The sequence below is a fragment of the Acomys russatus genome, chromosome X (assembly GCF_903995435.1).
Source record: "Acomys russatus chromosome X, mAcoRus1.1, whole genome shotgun sequence".
In the NCBI taxonomy this organism is placed as follows: domain Eukaryota; kingdom Metazoa; phylum Chordata; class Mammalia; order Rodentia; family Muridae; genus Acomys; species Acomys russatus.
Window position 1 is genome coordinate 33,570,203 of NC_067169.1, and position 17,514 is coordinate 33,587,716.

At 37.0% G+C, this 17,514-nt stretch overlaps 1 protein-coding gene across 1 annotated transcript in view; it reads left to right on the top strand.

Moving 5' to 3' along the window:
- Positions 1 to 1,758, top strand: part of LOC127185202 (sex comb on midleg-like protein 2) — a 104,185-nt gene extending 102,427 nt beyond the window's left edge. The window contains exon 12 of the mRNA XM_051141763.1: positions 1,601 to 1,758. Coding sequence (XP_050997720.1) covers positions 1,601 to 1,758 — 158 coding nt within the window. The remainder of the gene's footprint in view (positions 1 to 1,600) is intronic.
- The last annotated feature ends 15,756 nt before the right edge of the window (positions 1,759 to 17,514 follow it).

The following is a 17,514-nucleotide window of genomic DNA, read 5'->3' on the forward strand; positions in this document are numbered from 1 at the left end:
ATGGAGACCTTTCCTAGTAGCAGCTTATGTGTGGCTCTGGCATCCTATTTCTGTAACCACATCATTTCTCTATTCACCACACCCTCTTACCATTCCTTTAGATGTACCAAGAAAAGATGGCATCTTATTTCTGTAAAAAGTTCACATAGCCTTTCCTGCTGCAACAACTTGCCTCTTTAAGGGTTGAGAGTGCAGGAGAGTAAAGGAATACGTGTTCTATCCATTTTCTCTAGATTGGGTTGATCAGTGAAAGATGTAGAAAACAAGTGACCCCATTGTTTTTTATATCATGGATGCTTTCTATGACCCAACCTCACTATATACATCTGTGGCACATTTGATGTCGTCCTTTCTATTCCTCCACCTTCTGTAGTGATTGTTTTTGTTTTTAAAGAGATACTGTTTAACAAAGGTCTAAAGATTGATACTGATTCAATGAGTTCTAAGTATGTTCACTAAATGTCAACTTGTGAAAAATCCTTAGTAAAAGGATTTAAAAGATTGTTTCTAATGCTAGTTATCTGACTTTCAAATGTATGAGTAATACTACTGGAAATCCTGGGAATGGAGAGACAAATAGTAATGACATTGCTTATCAGTACTTTTATCATCATTATGTGACATTATGTACCAGGCACATTTTTATATGGCTGCATACTTAATATTATTTTAAAACTTCCTTGAAGAATTGGTGCTGGTAAACATTTTTAGTGAAAAAAAATTCAGAAGTCATTTGTTGATGACAAAGGGTAGCTGGGCCAAACCTTGCATCCAGACACTGGCTACCTGCAACTCTAGAGAAGATATAACCATTTTATTTCAAAGATATCTAGAGTTGTCATTATTTTCTTTCAGGTCCTATAACTTTTAGTATATATTGAATTTGCCACTGATATGCAACTCCTATTGCATTCTCCCCCATTATTTAAAAATTTTAAAAATTACTGACTTTGCTTCTTGTATTTTATCATATATATTTGTAAGAAAATAAATGTATATGTAAATCAAAACAAAAATAAAAAGTCCAGGCGCACATTATTTCTTTAAACAAAAGAAAAGACCAGCTTCTTTTTTAAAATAAATATTGAATAAGACGACTTGTTATATAATAAAAAATTTGCTGACTTTTACATTATGAAGGAATTCCAGTAACAAGAGAAATAAAGTCATTTTATTTCAGATATATTTATTGATATGTCAATCTATAGAGCCAGGAAAAAGTATGACTGGACCTTGACTTTTCTCATGATTAATTTGTTTCATATATTATTTGAGTAATAATCATACAGTGTTTCCAGCCCCCTCTGATTATTTTGAAGATAAAACCCCAATTTTATTTCAGTAATAGATTAGAAACAGAAGATATTATAGTCTTATTTTAATTTAAAATTAGTTTTATGCTAGAAATCATACCTTTACATATAGTTCATATGTAGTTACATGTCGTGCAAGACATAAATATACCAGATTCTGATGGCAGAAACTTCTTTAAAACCTTGGTTGTTTGGAAAGATGATTAACCTTGTAATTATTTTAGTGTTTGTGCCATTGGTGAGTTAAAGAGAACTACTCTAATTGCCCTAATTCCCAAATGGTACAGCACTGTCAGTAGACTTGTCCAGCCTGTGGCTTATGGGTCACAACTGTCCCAGGATAGCTGAGAATGTGTTCCAGCAGATTTGTAATGACATCACATTGCAGTGTCAGAATGTTAGACACTGCCAGCTGCTACATTATCACCAGTTTTACCTGAATTGATGAAGTCTGTCAAAATTTGGTTTATTTTTTATGACATGTTTAGTAGAGAATGCATTTCATTTTACAGTTGTGGTTTTGAAAAGAAATGAAAAATTATAGCTACCAATAGAAAACCATTATAATTTTAATTGTTTGTCTTTTATATGCTTTGGGAGGTAAATACTTAAAGTACCCATAAATTTGTCATGACCCAGACAATAGCAAAGAAAAGATATACCTTTTACTAATTCATACCCAGAAATATAAACAGATCTTCCTAGCAAAGTTCAAAACCTTTTTTAGTTATCATTACACAGCAACTGAAGGAAGTTGAGCATTCTCCCTGAGTTAATGAGTATTTGAATACAAAGAAGTGAACAGCACCTCTAAAACTTTAGTTGTGTTTTGTCTCACTTCCTTTTTATTAAACATGTATTGCTATTCAGTGAAACATGAAAAATGGAGCAAGTAAAAATACTAAAGCTACTTTGCAAGCTAACTTAGTAGGAAATAATTTTGTTTTTTAAATTGAGAATAATATTTAAGCCACTGAGGTGATAATCTAAAGTGTAAAAGTGACACTAAAATATTCATACTGAATTATTGAGTAGAATTTTTTTTAAAAAACCTAATCTCCATCTCAGACATAATGGAGTTACTAAAATACCTTTGGTTAAAATTTAACAAATAGAAGGAATTATAAACATGTAAACTCGAGAGAGTTCCATCATACTTAACAAAATAAAATCAACTTAGAAGAAAATATAATAAAAGAGCAATTTGTGAAAATTTCTTGGATCTGTTCAAAGACGACAGTCTGGAGTTAGCTCAGATTATCCTAATTTGATCTAAGTAGTACCGTTTCCTGTATTGCTTGTGACCTAAGAGGCCTTGGATTGCTACACTTGTTTCATGATCATTAAAGCTTCAAGGTACCTTATGAAGCAAAGCTGTTTCTGCTCCTTGTGTCAGGTGCACTGACACACTCTTATGCAGCATCAGATCATCTTCCTTTAGGCTCTCATGAGATTTTACAACTGAGATCTCGAGTCCTTACTTAAGTACTTCAGAGATGTTCCAAGAGTGAAAGCACTGCTTTCTACCTAACATCTCTTCTTTCAGGATTATGATCTGGCAAAGGATGATTTGGGTTTTTTTTCCCCTCCCATTGAAGCTTCAAGTTATATATAGCTGTACCTAACCCGATGTCCTGAAAGAAGGCTTCTGTAAGGACCCTTGAACCTGGTCTGTGGATGAAGTGATACAGTTTTTGAAACATAGAGATCCTCACATATCAGGCCCCCCTTGCCAACGTCTTCAGGCAACATGTAATGTATCTTTTGGTCTGGTTTTCCTGCTGCCCTGATACTGAGTTGTATGGATGGTGGGAAACCCAATCAACTGATCATTTTTCATTTGTGAGAAAGGTTACTTTGCCCAACATTCAGGCCTTAAAGATAGGTTAATTGTCTTTTCTTAGATGGATACCTAAGTATCTATTTCACTAAGCAGCTTTAGGTTTTCAAGAGGTGGTATTACAGGATTGCCACACTCATGTAGACCACTCCACTCCTTCCTGTGATGACAAATACAAGAGTCCTCCCCAGACCTGCTCCCTGTTCTACTCTAGGACCACGAGTAGGAGGAGTTGATCTACAGCAAGTACCAGGGTAGCCTTCTAGTGATACCGAGTGAAACCAGCAACTCCATTGAGATTTGGATACCAAATAATGGGCTTGTATAACATAAATTGTATAATTACAATGATAAATAATTTCAAAAGGATTCCTTGTGACTGTTAAGTAATATGTTTACAGTATTTTCTAACATAAAGCTACTGATTTAATATCTCATGTACACTATTTTATGTGTGCATGTGTGCACATGTGTGTACAGGTGCAGATACACATGTGTATATATCTATGAGGACAAGAGGACAAAAATCTCAAGTGCCATCTTCAGGAAGACTATCTAGTCTTCTTTGAGACAAGGTCTCTCGCTGTGATCTGGGGGCTCAACAGTTAGGTTACCCTGACTGGTGAGTGTATCCCAGGGACTGTCACCGCTCCAGTGCTCGCAATAAAGTGTATGTCACCATATCCAGCATCTTTACATGAATTCTGGAGATCCAACTCCGGTCTAAATGTTTTCAAGGCAAGTGGTTTAATTGACTGAGCAATCCTTTCCAGTCTCAGCCCTGTAAATATTGGGTTTAAGTAAGTCAGAATTTGTTTCAGCACTTAAGTAGCTTCAGACTGCTGATTAGTTTTCCTCAAGAAGATGAAAGTGATTATAGCCATTTACACTTTGCATGGATACTGACATACACCTTTCCTGTCTCAGGAAGTTAATAACAGTAAATTCATTTCTACTACTCACAGTCTTTTAACCATTTGTCCTTGGTATTGTATTTGGTCATACTAAATGGGGAAAAGCAAGTTTATAAGTGTACACAAAATAGTCTGATATTTTTAACTGTTGGATAGATTAAATAATTTTGTACAGGAGATGTTTATTCTACGGGAGAGAATTGGGTAGAAGTGGGTAAGCTTTATATCTATTTTACAATGTTCTATATTTTTGCTAAGCTTAATCATTAGAAATTCAATTCTGACATGTCTATTTCCAAGATATTTGTGTCCAGATTTTTTTAATTTGGGGGTTTTTATACATTATTCACACAAATACTTTAGCATATTTATACACTATTCTTTATCTGTGAGAATACATATGTAATTTTTTACTTATAAGATTATTCTGAGTATCTTTTCCCTTCCAAGAACTCCTCCCAGATCCTCGCCAAATTCCACTTACCCATATTCATACCTTTTCCATCTTTCATTGGACAACAAACTTTTAATACTTCTATGACAAAACCTTTTTTATTTTCCCTTTATAAAGAAAAAGCAGGTCATACTTTTGATTCACCTATGGATTTATGATAACATGAGCAGAGTATAGAACAGTTTATATTTGGAAAGAAACAAAGAGATTAAGATATTAAGAAAAACTGACCAGTACCATTATAGAAGGGATGCAATCATAAACAATATGATGTTCTGCTTAGAGAATTGTACATCTGACTGCATTTGAAAAACTTGTGCCCTATAGTGGTGTGTGTGTGTGTGTGTGTGTGTGTGTAACTTTTTGAATTCAATATGGCACTTTGCACTGCCACAAAACTAATAAAAAAACTATATGTAGATGTTTAGTCTATTAAAAGCATGTATATACTTTTGTTATCACCAGTATCTCTTATTAGTCAGGTGATAAGAAACTTCATAGATTGGCTCCCATGCAGGGACGCTCTTTATCCTATGCAGTATTTCTAATTAATTTTCTTAATTCAGAGCCATCAATTCGGCTGTTTAAAGAGATACATCAATTCTTACATTGGGGCTTTATTATTTATGAATGGAGCTTTCAAAGGAAAATAGTGCAGCATGTTATTACTTTATATGGTGGAATAATGCATGTAAGCTATGAGAATCACTTATACATGTATTAGCTATTTATTCTAAATGTCAACAAACGTTCACCAGGACAAGAATGTACATTTTCTCTTTAGAATACCAAATGTGCTTTAGGCAAGAATACAAATGATTAAAAGATTACATCATCTATGTCATTTCTGATACAACTAGATTCTTACTTAAACTTGATCTTCTTGCAAATGATGATCGTGTTTGTATGGAAATGCTCTGTCCAGTTGAATGGCCCTCAGGTGTGTATAATACTGTTTTGTAATCTTCAGATTGTAAGAATATAATAAAGTTAAATAATCACAGCAATTAACACCTAAGCCTGGGACTTCACTTATCTTCTCAAGTGTGTTAGTCTTGAAAAGCAGTTTGAGACGATTAGTAGTGTGCTTAAGAGTAAATCTCAGTTTTTGTCAAACTATAAAAGAGATTGTACTTGCAGTTTGCATTGTAAATGAAATATATTGAAATCTCCGGGGCTCATTCTCCAGGCTGAAGCTGTAACATGAAGTCCCCTGAGATGGACACAATGTGAGGCAATCTAGGACAGAATATATTCGTACATAAATGCCCACCATCCGAATACATGGCAGACAGACAGACTTTCTTCCTTCTAATTCCTTTGGCTTTCAGAATTTCACACGGACAATAAACATTTAGGATACTGTTCTCAAGAGTGCTCAGGGTCAAGCCCAAAATGATCTATCCCTAAACTGTATCTCCATGTACTTTCATATGTTTTCAGTCTCGCTTGTGTAACTTCAACTGACCTTGAACTCACAATGCTTCTAGCCTCCCTGGTGCTAGAATTGTATGGGGTGTTTTTCTCCACCTAGGGACTTATTCAAAATTAGTTGATATTAATATTAATCATTTTATTTTTAAAGAAATAAAGTGAGGATATGCAGAAATCAGATCCCTTGTTTATTGCTAGTGGGAATTTAAAGTTTAGGTACTGTGTAAAACAATGACTGTATTATCTATCAAGTCTCAAAACTTGAAAAAGCGCTGTCAGTATAGTAATGCTTAGGATATAATTAAAGTGAGGATATGCAGAAGTCAGAGCCCTTATATATTGCTAGTGGAAATTTAAAGTTTAGCTACAATGTAAAACAATGTCTGTATTATATATCAAGTCTCAAAATGTGAAAAGACAGTATCACTATAGCAATGCTTAGGATATAATTATTTCTAACAGTCAAAAGGTAAGAATGAATCTCTGACACCAGAAGAGCGAATGAAGCATGAATCTGAATGCGTATGTGTGTGCATGTGTGTGTTAGACTTTAAAGGGAATACAATTCTGATATATACTGCCACGTGAATTATATTAAACCAGGCACAAGGACAAATACTGTATCACTTACATGAAACTCAGAGGGGAAATTGAAGTTAGCAGGGAGTATTGAAAAAGGAATGGGAAGTTACTATTTAATTGACCCAGAATTTCAGCATAGGCTGAATGAAAAATCCTAGTCTCAGATTGTAGTAACAGTGTGTAACACTGGAGATATAGTTAATACACATTGTAGGTTACTGTAAGTGAAGTGGAAATTTGTGTATAAGAAGGGAAATTGGTATAAAGGAAGCAGGCTTCAAGTAATAGAGGTGAAATGATACAAAGCTCAAAGCATTTCGTTTTCAGCAAATATTCTCAGGAGTCATGTAGAAGACATCACAGAGAAGTAAAGGAATGCAGGTGAGAATGACAGTGTGATCAGTTTGCCCCCTGCTGCTAAAATCAACAGGTATTTAGTCTTGCAAGCCAGAAGGAGCAATCATCAGAGTGGGAAGACCTTCATCACCACCTAAGCACACTGGGTCATCTCACCACTGCTAAATTCTTCCATATACAACACTAGGGGGCTTCTCAATTACCACTGTTCTCTGTGTAGTTACCCAGTTTACTCATACTTGACTTTCAGACAGAGAGATACATTTATTTCAGTTTTCCCACATTTGTTACTCTTGGCATATACCTGAAAAACATTACAACTCTGATTCCTACTGTGCCCTCTTTTCTGTCTTACTACATCCTCTCAGAGCAGTTGTTACATTCCTCCATGTACAAGAAGGACACCGCAGTCTGTATTTAGTTATTTCAGTTACTAACTCATAAATGGTACTGTCTTCAAAGGAATTTATTTGTGATTTCATTTTATCCCTCCTCCACCCTCTTTAATATACCAGAAAAGGCTTTCAGATTTGTATTTGTAATACTCCCTGTTTAGCACACTCCCAACTGCCTTGCTCAAAGACAGTCTAGTTCATTCAGCCTCACCACAAATGATTTCACAACGAGGTGAATTTTTGGGTATCACAATTTGTTTTCACCATGGTAGTTTACCTATTTTCTAAAAATATGGCTTTTGCCATAGTTGTCCTAATTGGCATTTGACATTTTTTAGCAGTGGCATCATTTTTACTTGATAGGTTAGACTGTGTTTAGGAACTGGGTGTCCTGAGTGTATTCCTGACACCACTCAGGAACTCCTCTTTTATAATATAAGTGAAACACCTGGGAACCGTAGGCTGTAATAAATACAAAGCGTACTATATCCTAAGCATATCTGTAGCTCTTCTCACACTCTAAATCAGCTTAACCTTCATAGTGATTTGGAATCTCAGGCTCCACCTTGTGGTCCATCATTCCCTTGGGCCTTGGGATCCTTCCAGGAAGCAATGATACATGTCACCTTTGTTCGTTTTGCTGTGGATTTTGGTCATGTGCCCATCTCTCAGTTTTGCTTCTTCTTTATATCATATTATGACTCATACATATTTTCATTTATTCCTTTTTTAAAACATATATTGGTGTGTGCCTCTGTGCCTGTGTGCTTGTCTGTATTTGTACTACATGTGTGCAGTACCCAAAGAGGCCAGAAGAGGGAACCAGATCCCAGAAACTAGAGTTACAGAATGCTTTCAGCTACCTGATCTACAGACTGGAAGCCAAATCCATGTCTTTTGCAAAAGCAGCAATTTCTCCTAATTGCCGAGCCATCTCTCTGCCCTTGTGTTTGTCTTCTTTTCTCTCAACTTTGTCCTTCAAAGTCTTCCGTACTGGTAAAGCACCATCCTTGTTCTTAGCAGGTGTTGCAGATAACTTCACTATATCCCTAACCCACAATCTGTGCTTTGGGCGGAGCTTACTGGGATTTGTCTTCTAAATAATGTCATTTTCTGACTTCTATGAATATCTGAGTTCCATGAGAAATTATTTTATATTTAAAGTAGTATGAATGTGGTGATTTGTTGTAGCATTATTAATGTGGAAGTCAACTTGAAACATTTTATTTTCTTTAAACTACTTAGCATCTTCACAGATCATTTAGAAAAACGTAACATTCCAAATGCCTGTTGTCATTGTAACTTCTATATTTGCAGTGATTTATTGAGATCCTTTTGTTGTGCTCCTTCTCTTGCTTACATGATGGGCATTGAACTCCAGGACCTGTACATTTAGATGAGTACATTTAGATGGAACCCTGAGGTTCCATCTTCAGATCAATTGGTTTTGAGAATTATATCAAATGAAGAAAATAATAATTTTATTTTATATAACTGATTTGATTTCCAAAAGTGGTTTGAGCTTAAAAGCAGTTATAGTCCAGGATCAATTGAGGGCTTTTGTGTGTAGACTTGAAGAGATGAGCACTAAGGAGATAGAATGTTTCCTGTGAGAATCCTGTTCATTTGATGGATTTTAGTCAGTAACTGGATTTTTTTCAAGACATTATTCCTCTGTGTAGCCTTCGTTGTCCTGGACTTGCTTTGTAGACCAGGCTGGCCTTGAACTCACATCAATCTGCCTGCCTATGCCTCCCAAGTGCTGGGATTAAAGGCGTGAGCCACCATGCCTGGCTTAATAATCAGATTTTTTAGAAAGAAAGAATGACAATATTGCCTTGTAGCATACAAAGGCAAGTCTTCTAAGAGCATAGATTCCAGATGTGTAATCCCACACCTGGCTAAGTTAATCTTTAAGGTTGGCTATTTTCTGTGTAACTAGGAATACATGTATAATTGTATTGCTATAAGCATTTTTTAATTTTACTTATGTGACTCTGTGTGTGTGTGTGTGTGTGTGTGTGTGTGTGTGTGTGTAGAGGGGTAGGAGGAGAGAGAGAAGAGAAAGAAAATGTGTGCACTTCTGTCTGTCTCTGTGTAAGTGCATGTGTGTGCATGTGTGTGTGTGTGTGCATGTGTGTGTGCGCTCGTGCATGTGCGTGCAACTCCAGGTACCCTTGGAGGGAAACAGGTATTTTCATCCTCTGAGGCTAGAATTACAGGTGGTTGTGAACTGTCTGACTTAGGTTCTGGAAATTGAACTCAGGTTTCCTCTAATAGCAGTATATGCTCCTAACTGTTGAACCATGTCTCTCAGCCCCCTAAAGCATGGTTTTTCACCAATGTATTTACATAGATCCAAGACCATTTTCAGCTGACCAAAGCCCTATGACACCTTTATTATGTCAACTATGTCCATAATCTATCCTGTTGCAGTGGTAGATATAGTTTTAATTCGTGAACCTGAAAAAAAATTTAGGTAATTGAATAAAACCATCTAGTACAGAATAATGTTTTTACAGTTTCATGTTTTTTAATATTATCTAACCCATATCTGATTTGACAGCCACATTTTAAAAGTGATTCATCATCTTTGTTCAATCTTGCCAAAGCATCCAACGTAATTTTTACCAAAAAGGTGACTCCCTTTCAGTTGGTTTTCATACTACTAAATTGAAAAACGTGCAGCGAATATTTTAAGAAGACTTGAAAGTTTTAGGGAATAAATGCAACTGACTTGGGAGTTACTTATATAGCTCAATTTAAGGGAACAGAAGTGTGAAGTAAAGCTTGGAGACTAGGTTCGAGTTTGTAATCCCAGCATCAGAGAGGCTGAGGCAGGAGGATCACTGAAAGTTACAGGCTAGCTTTAGCTACAAAGTGGGTCCCAGGACATTCTGGGCTACAGAGTGAGACTCTGACTCAAAGAACATGAAGGTGAGTTAACTTTTAGTGAAAATGCAAAGGTTCCATTGCTATCAGCCAGTCTGTTTTATAGAAGTTGGTGGTTAGGTGAGGTGGTAAGGTCAGGTCTGTTAGACCTGCTAAATAGAGACCAGTATGGCTTGAATACACAGTGTAAATTGTCATTTGTAATGCACTTTATTCTTTTCAAAGCTCCATTAACAATGAATAACATGCTTAAAACAATCTTGCCAGAAGGTAACTGGTGTTCAGACTGCCTGGAGAAAATCAGTGTTCTCATTTGAGATTTAGCCATGAAGCCATTCCCCAAGAAGAGGTTACCCGTTCTTCAACCATCTTCACTTTCTCCCTCATTTAGACATGGGAAATATCTTGCATATTCCTTTATTTCTAGGACTTTTCAGGGAGAGTTCAGTCAATCTTTTTCTCTTTCTTAAATTTTTCCTTCATGTAGTTTTTTTTTTTTACCTGATATTTTATATACAGTTGGTCTAGCTCAATGAACTGTGTGAAAGATACTTTTTTGGCACATGTCATAACCTAAACTTCCTGAGATAAAGCTTTCATTGGTGAGCTATAGAAAAATAAGTTGTTATATATACATTCAGGCCAGGAAATACATTGATGTAGTTATTCCTAACTAAATATATTCTATACATCTAAGATACACTGCAGTCTATAAAGTCCTGATTTGGTTCTTGTCTGTGGACACAATTATTGCTAGTTCAGTGGGACTGTATGAATGAGAGAGGTTAATTAGAGCCTGAAGGAATTCAAGAAGACTAAATATGGATAGGACCTGAACAGAGTTGACAAGAGTAATGACAGTTCACTTTTGGGGGGTTAGCTACTCAGATCATTACTGCTTTGTCACATTTACCAGTTGCTGTCTCTTTCAAATGTTTTTCCTTTCCATCACATACACCTAGTGTTGCTAGGGTGGTACATGTAATCATGCAATGGGAATAATCAATAACCAGGAAGAACCGAATTAAGGGGTCCCATCAGACTCATGAGGAGGGTGGTACATCAGTTGGCATTATAGGAATCTGTTGTCCCTTATGCCAGGGAATTCCTTTTGACATGGCGTTTCTGCCCTTCGATGATGAGTTCTCTCCTGCAACTACTTCCCACTAACATGAAGACCTTGTTATCAGGGCTAAGGAAGGCTGAAATGCTAGCCAAAGGCTGCGCAATGGCACATATGAACAGTTGATCCAGTTGAAAGACAGGGAACAATCACATCGACTGGACTGGTTTACATCAATCAGCTCTCAGGAGGTCCAGAGCTCAGCAGCTTGTAGTCCACAGGTGATCACTAGATAGAGTTTGTCAGCCAAATCAAAATCTGCTGAGACAAATATAGACTCGTGACATAATTAACTTTTTCTAGTAATTGGGGAAGGTGAAGTATCCCAAGACCAGGAAGAATTTCCATTTTTAAGAACAAGTAGATGTACTTATCAAGAGTCCATTTGACTTGTGGCAAGTGCATCCAAGTCATATTCCTTTTGAAGCTTATAAGAATCTTTAAGTTTATAAAATGAGACAAATTGGCTTGGAAAACAATTGAAAATTTAATTAATCTTAAAGTTTTGTACAGTCTTAATAGAACAGCGCCTTAAATCATTTATCATCACTGAAGATTTTATATTTTTTATTTTTATAACTTGCATTTACCAATATTAAAATATATTTTAGTTGCCAGTTTTAAAACATCTTTTTAGACTCTAAAATGTTTTTAATAACTCCTCTAACTTTTATAACTTGTACTTGGTTTCTGTTGTAAAATTGGTCTGCAAAGTTATCAGAGACCTGAGAAGGATAAATAGTATCTAAATAAACAAAAAGTGCAGTTGGAAGCAGCTTCCAAAACTATAGAAATGGTAGATTTTGCTGGCCGCTTGGACAGTCACCAAATTTATCTCTATAATGTTGGAGCATCATCTTCATCCTTCTGGCTCAGAATGCCTAGCAGATTTTTCTGTGAAGCAGATAATATAAATGAGTTGCCTAACTTGTCCTTGCAAAGCTCGGCAGTCAACTTTCCTGCATCCACTTGTCCAGTATTCTGTCTGCAACAGAAGCAAGGGCATTTTCTTTCTAGCTTGCCACATATGAGGCCATCTGTTAATGACCAGCTGTGGCTCCGAAGAGGTCCAGGGTAGGGTCTCTGGGGCTGGATGCAGATACCCTTCCAGTTCGCTTCATCTCTTGGGTGGCCAGAGCTCATGGTTCAGGCAACTCATCAGGATTGAAAGAAAAGGAGGAAAGGGAGCCCAGGGTTTCTTCTCTAGGGGCTGGCTATACTGCGGCCCAGGAGGAGAACTTAAACTGACCACAACTTTCCTATGGCTGAGGCTGTAAAAGCAGCTTCTGGCTAGAGACTGCAGGGGCGGGGGGGGGGGTGTCATAAAAGGAAGCTCTTTGATCTATAGATAGGCCTCCTTACAGAGATCTCCAGTATGCTAATGTAAACAGGCTCATTAGCCGTAGGTTGATGGCCCTGAGTCTGCTAACTTATTTGGGAATCTGCAGGGAAATAAAAAATACGAAAGAGATAGAAAATAAACCGCACACACATACATTCAAGAGAAAAGGTAGATGAAATTAGACATCTTAAATTCAACTGAAGTTAAGTTTTCCCAATTTCAGTACATACATTCAAAAGAAAAAGGTGGATGAAGTCAGACATCTTAACTTTGACTGCAGTTAAGCTTCCCAATTTCAGCACAGTTCATTGTAGATGACCATACTTACACTTCTGAGAAAAGGGTATTACGTCATAGGACAACAGGTTACATGTTTTAAATCTAAACATTTCTTATCTAAGTATCCATTACGTAAGTTCACAGTGAGTTTAGAGTGACAAGGCCTAAAAGTTACAAGAATATACAACTTATCAATTAGGACTGACCTAACTATACATTATCCAGCTATCTCTTAGTTCATAATGAGTTCAGGACAATAATTTTATCTGTCTTTCATTCTAAGTTACAGAGTAAATTCAGACATCTCTAGGTAGCTTCATTGTACCTTGGGTTCATGCGAAGTTTAAACAAATGTGGCAATATTTATGGTGAAATAGCAGGATTCGTAGTGCCATCTGGAATAGAGGCTTATCTGAAGCCACAAATCTGCTACAAGGCCAGGCTATCCTTAGTGAGGTATCTGGAGGTCCACAAAGGTATTTATTATAGCCATAAACTGACTTTAACTTTTAAAACTATTTGAATCAAATCAGGAAATCCATAATCAGGGATTAATTCATCTGAATAACGAACAGTACATCTTCAACAAAATCCTGTAGGAAGTTAGCTCAATCAGAGCTGGTCAATACCCAGAAAGTAACAGTTCACACCAATGCCAGATGTTTTTACCTTTTGTTTTTTCAAGACAGGGTTTCTTTGTGTAATCATGGCTGTCCAGGATTTGCTTTGTAGACCAGGCTGTCCTTAGACTCACAGTGATCCACCTACCTCTGCCTTCCTGGGTGCTGGGATAAAAGGCATGTGCCACCGTGCCCAGTTCTAATGACAGATTTTAAAGAGATGCAGCAAAGCACGATTGACAGGGTAGTCAGAAGTTGGAAGCAATTCTGGGGTACATCACGATACAGAACTTGCAAATAATGGGTCACCTCCGGAGATCTCTCATGCCCACTGAACTTCCCCATATCAATGTCTCCTGACAGCATTTCAGAGGCTGGAAGTAGTTTGGAGGTGCATCATGGTACATAACCTTGCAAATACTAGACAGCCCACATGCCTAGTGAGCTCCTTAACAGGGTGGCTCTTGGTAGCCATCTTCTAAAGGAGATTTTTTTTTTTTTTTGATGCTCATCATCTTCTTAGAAGTCGAAAAGGGAGTGCTGCCAGGAGCTGACATATCTCATTGTCAAAAAATTCTAAAATTGGGGCCTGGAGAGATGGCTCAGCAGTTAAGAGCACTGACTGCTCTTCCAGAGGTCCTGAGTTCAATTTCCAGCAACCACATGATGGCTCACAACAATCTATTAATGTGATGTGGTGCCCTCTTCTGTCATGCCGTTATACAGCACTCATATACATAAAATAAAAGTAAATAATACATTTTTGAAAAATTCTAAAATTAATAAAACACCTTTAAATGCCATATTTTGTAGCTCTCTGAAGTTTTTAAGACCATCTACCTATTTCTAGTATATCTGAATTGCTTGTTTCTATGTATATATTGATTGATTACCTTAGAAAATACCTTGATTAACTAAAGTGGTACTTAACAAAACCAAAAGTCTGATTGACTATTAGATTGTATTTGTCAATTATCCTAAACAGTTTGTGATAGTAGCTTTCAAAAAGACTAGAAATGTACACATGATTTTAAAGAATTACATAGGTACAATACCTTAAAAAAGTTGATACAGTCTATAACCAAAATATAACCTTAATTTTGTATCAATATATAAACATCTATAGGAGTAGATTCAGCAATCTACCATTTTAAATATTATTTGTATGCCCCCTTTTTCTTTTTAACACTTATCCCCCTACATAAGAACGGATAGAAAAAAGAAAAAGAAACCCCTAATTCTAATTTTTTATATCTTGGTTTTTTTCCTGACTAGGACCATTAACAGTTTGCAATCAACCATCCTTAAAATGACTACAACATCCATTACCCATTGAACAACCAAAAACCACCCACTCCACCTGCTGATTTGGAATATAGCTTCCTTTTAGGGGCCCAAGAAATTGGGACAACAGTCAAGTCTTAAGAAAGCTAGCTGTAACATTTGCTGTCCAGTTTCCAGGTGCTGTGAAAACACAGGCTTAAATGAAGTCCTGACTGGAAGAGTCTGTGAGGATGGACCATCTTGGCTTGTCAGTTTTAAGTTGTTCTAGATGCAGATTGTTAAGGAAACAGCAAATGATGCAGTCTGTCAGGCTGTATAACGTGGGCTACTTGTAATTCTTATGTGTCTGCATCTACTTCTCAGGTGTTGGGATCAAACGTGTGTGCCTCCCAAGTGCTGGGATTAAAGGTGTGAACTATCACCATCCTGTTTATTGTAACCCTAGATTTTAGAACTACTAATCTATAGAGATATGCCTGTCTCTGCTGGGATTAAAGGTATGGGATACCATTGCCATGTTCAATTTATTAAAAGATATATTTATTTATTTTATGCATATGAGTGCTCTATATGCATATACATGTACATGCCAGAAGAGGGCATCAGACCCTAGCATAGATGGTTGTTAGGCACCATGTGGTTGCTGGGAAATGAACTCAGGAGCTCTGGAAGAGCAGACAGTGCTCTTAACCTCTGAGCCATCTCTCCAGCCCCATGTCCAATTTTTTTTTTTAATCTTAGCTCCAATTTACTTCAAACTCTTAGTGATTTAGGAAACAAGTTTGAACTGTAGTAACCTTTTGAAGTTACTTAAATTATAAATGTATGATGTGTTCAGGATGCACAGAACAAGTAAAGATGGTTTCTGCTCTTTGCGAAAGCAGAACATTATTATATAGATAATTTTTATTTTAACCCTTCTCACAGGTGATTATAATATTACCATTAACAAAGAACAAACAATCACTATCTAATTGAAATCAAAACGTGATTGTATAGATCTAAATGTCCTTCTCTAGGCTATGGCACTTGATGTATAGGCCAAGCCCCTACCTGTCTCCTGAGAGAACGCTTCCCAATTTACAGACAGGCAGGTTGCCTTGGGCAATAGAAAAAGCATTATGTTTTAAATAAACTTTATATAAACATCCAACTAATTTTAGAGTTTAAGCTTACCCTAGGCATCTTATACCTGGGTTTTTACATTTGTTGTAGCTATTTTTGTCTCATCCCTTATCTCCATATGGGATGGACACTTCTGGCCTTTAAATATATGAATTGTAGTTTTGCGGACCTAACTAGTTTGGCATGTACTTTGTCACCTGTAAGTCCACTGTGTCTCTTTGTGTCAGGCATGACTCCCACCTGTCCCCTTGAAAATGTCTCATGTTTAGAAGGATAAGCCAGCTGCCAGAGCAGTGTAACACCTCAACTCAGCATTAAAAAGTTTTTTCTGACTTGGGAGGCGCACAGCCTGCATGGTTGTCTTCCGCCCAACCTTGGGTCCTTACATCGACCAAAAGAAAATATCTCTCAGCCCAAATTGCCCTTTGGCACGAGTTCACCTGTGGAAGTCTCACTTTTAAGGAGATTGGCTGGCCCTTTTAGAGTAGTGTGACATCATTTCTCCTAACATAAACCTAAGATTGATGTGTATCCATCTTTTACATCAATAAAGACATATAATCCATTATTAAGAAAAAGGAACTTACACTGTAATTTTAAGAAAAAGTAGTCATTTTGAATCCTAGACTGTCTTTGTAAGTAGCTTATCTTATCACCAGGCTTCATCTGCTGACTTACTGTGTAGACCAGGCTGGTCTAGAATTTACAGAGACCCACCTGTCTTTGTCTTCATTGTGTTGGGATTAAGAGCCTGTGCCACCACCACCCTGCTCGAATAGTTCATCTAACTTCCAGTCAAAATCTTCAAAACTATCGAGCAAATTCAAGCAAGGAAACAAGAATATTCTAAGTCTTGTGTCAGTTGTGCCAATTCATGCTTCAACAAGCAAAGCTCTGTCCATCATTCCTTGGAATTTAGTTATTGCTAAGTGGTATAGTTGGACCCATTCCAGAAGAGCTGACAAACATCTTGCAGATAAGGAGCTTTGAATTTCAGCCACTATCAACTCTATCAGGAAGAGTCCTGTTCCTTCCTCCGTTCTTGTTGTTGGTAACTTAGCCTCCCATCTCTTAGCTTTCTCCCTGAACTATCTTAGAGAAGGTATATGGAAAATTGTGATCACCATTAAGCACATTGCACACAAATTCATAACAACAACCAAAACAAAGATATGGAAAATTGTGATCACCATTAAGCACATAGCACACAAATTCATAACAACAACAACCAAAACAAAGTCACAAAAGATCCAAGAGCCCTTTGCCATTGGACCCTGAAGAGGGACCATAGCAGTTTCTATTTTTTTTAAATCTAGGTAATTAGTTCCATTTCCCAGCTGAGTCTAGAAAACTGCCACCCTCCCAGTTCTGCCTCTCCAACCTACTATATGTCCGCAGCCATTGCTGCTCTATGAGAGTTGAGCTGGCAGGCAGCTGGGAACAGCGCCTGCAAAATGCTCTAGCCCATGGATGCACATGTGTTAAGCTAGCATTCCTGCCTTTTGAACCTCAAAAGGTTTGGGGGCAGACACCATTGTTAAGGAACTGTTTCTCCCTTCT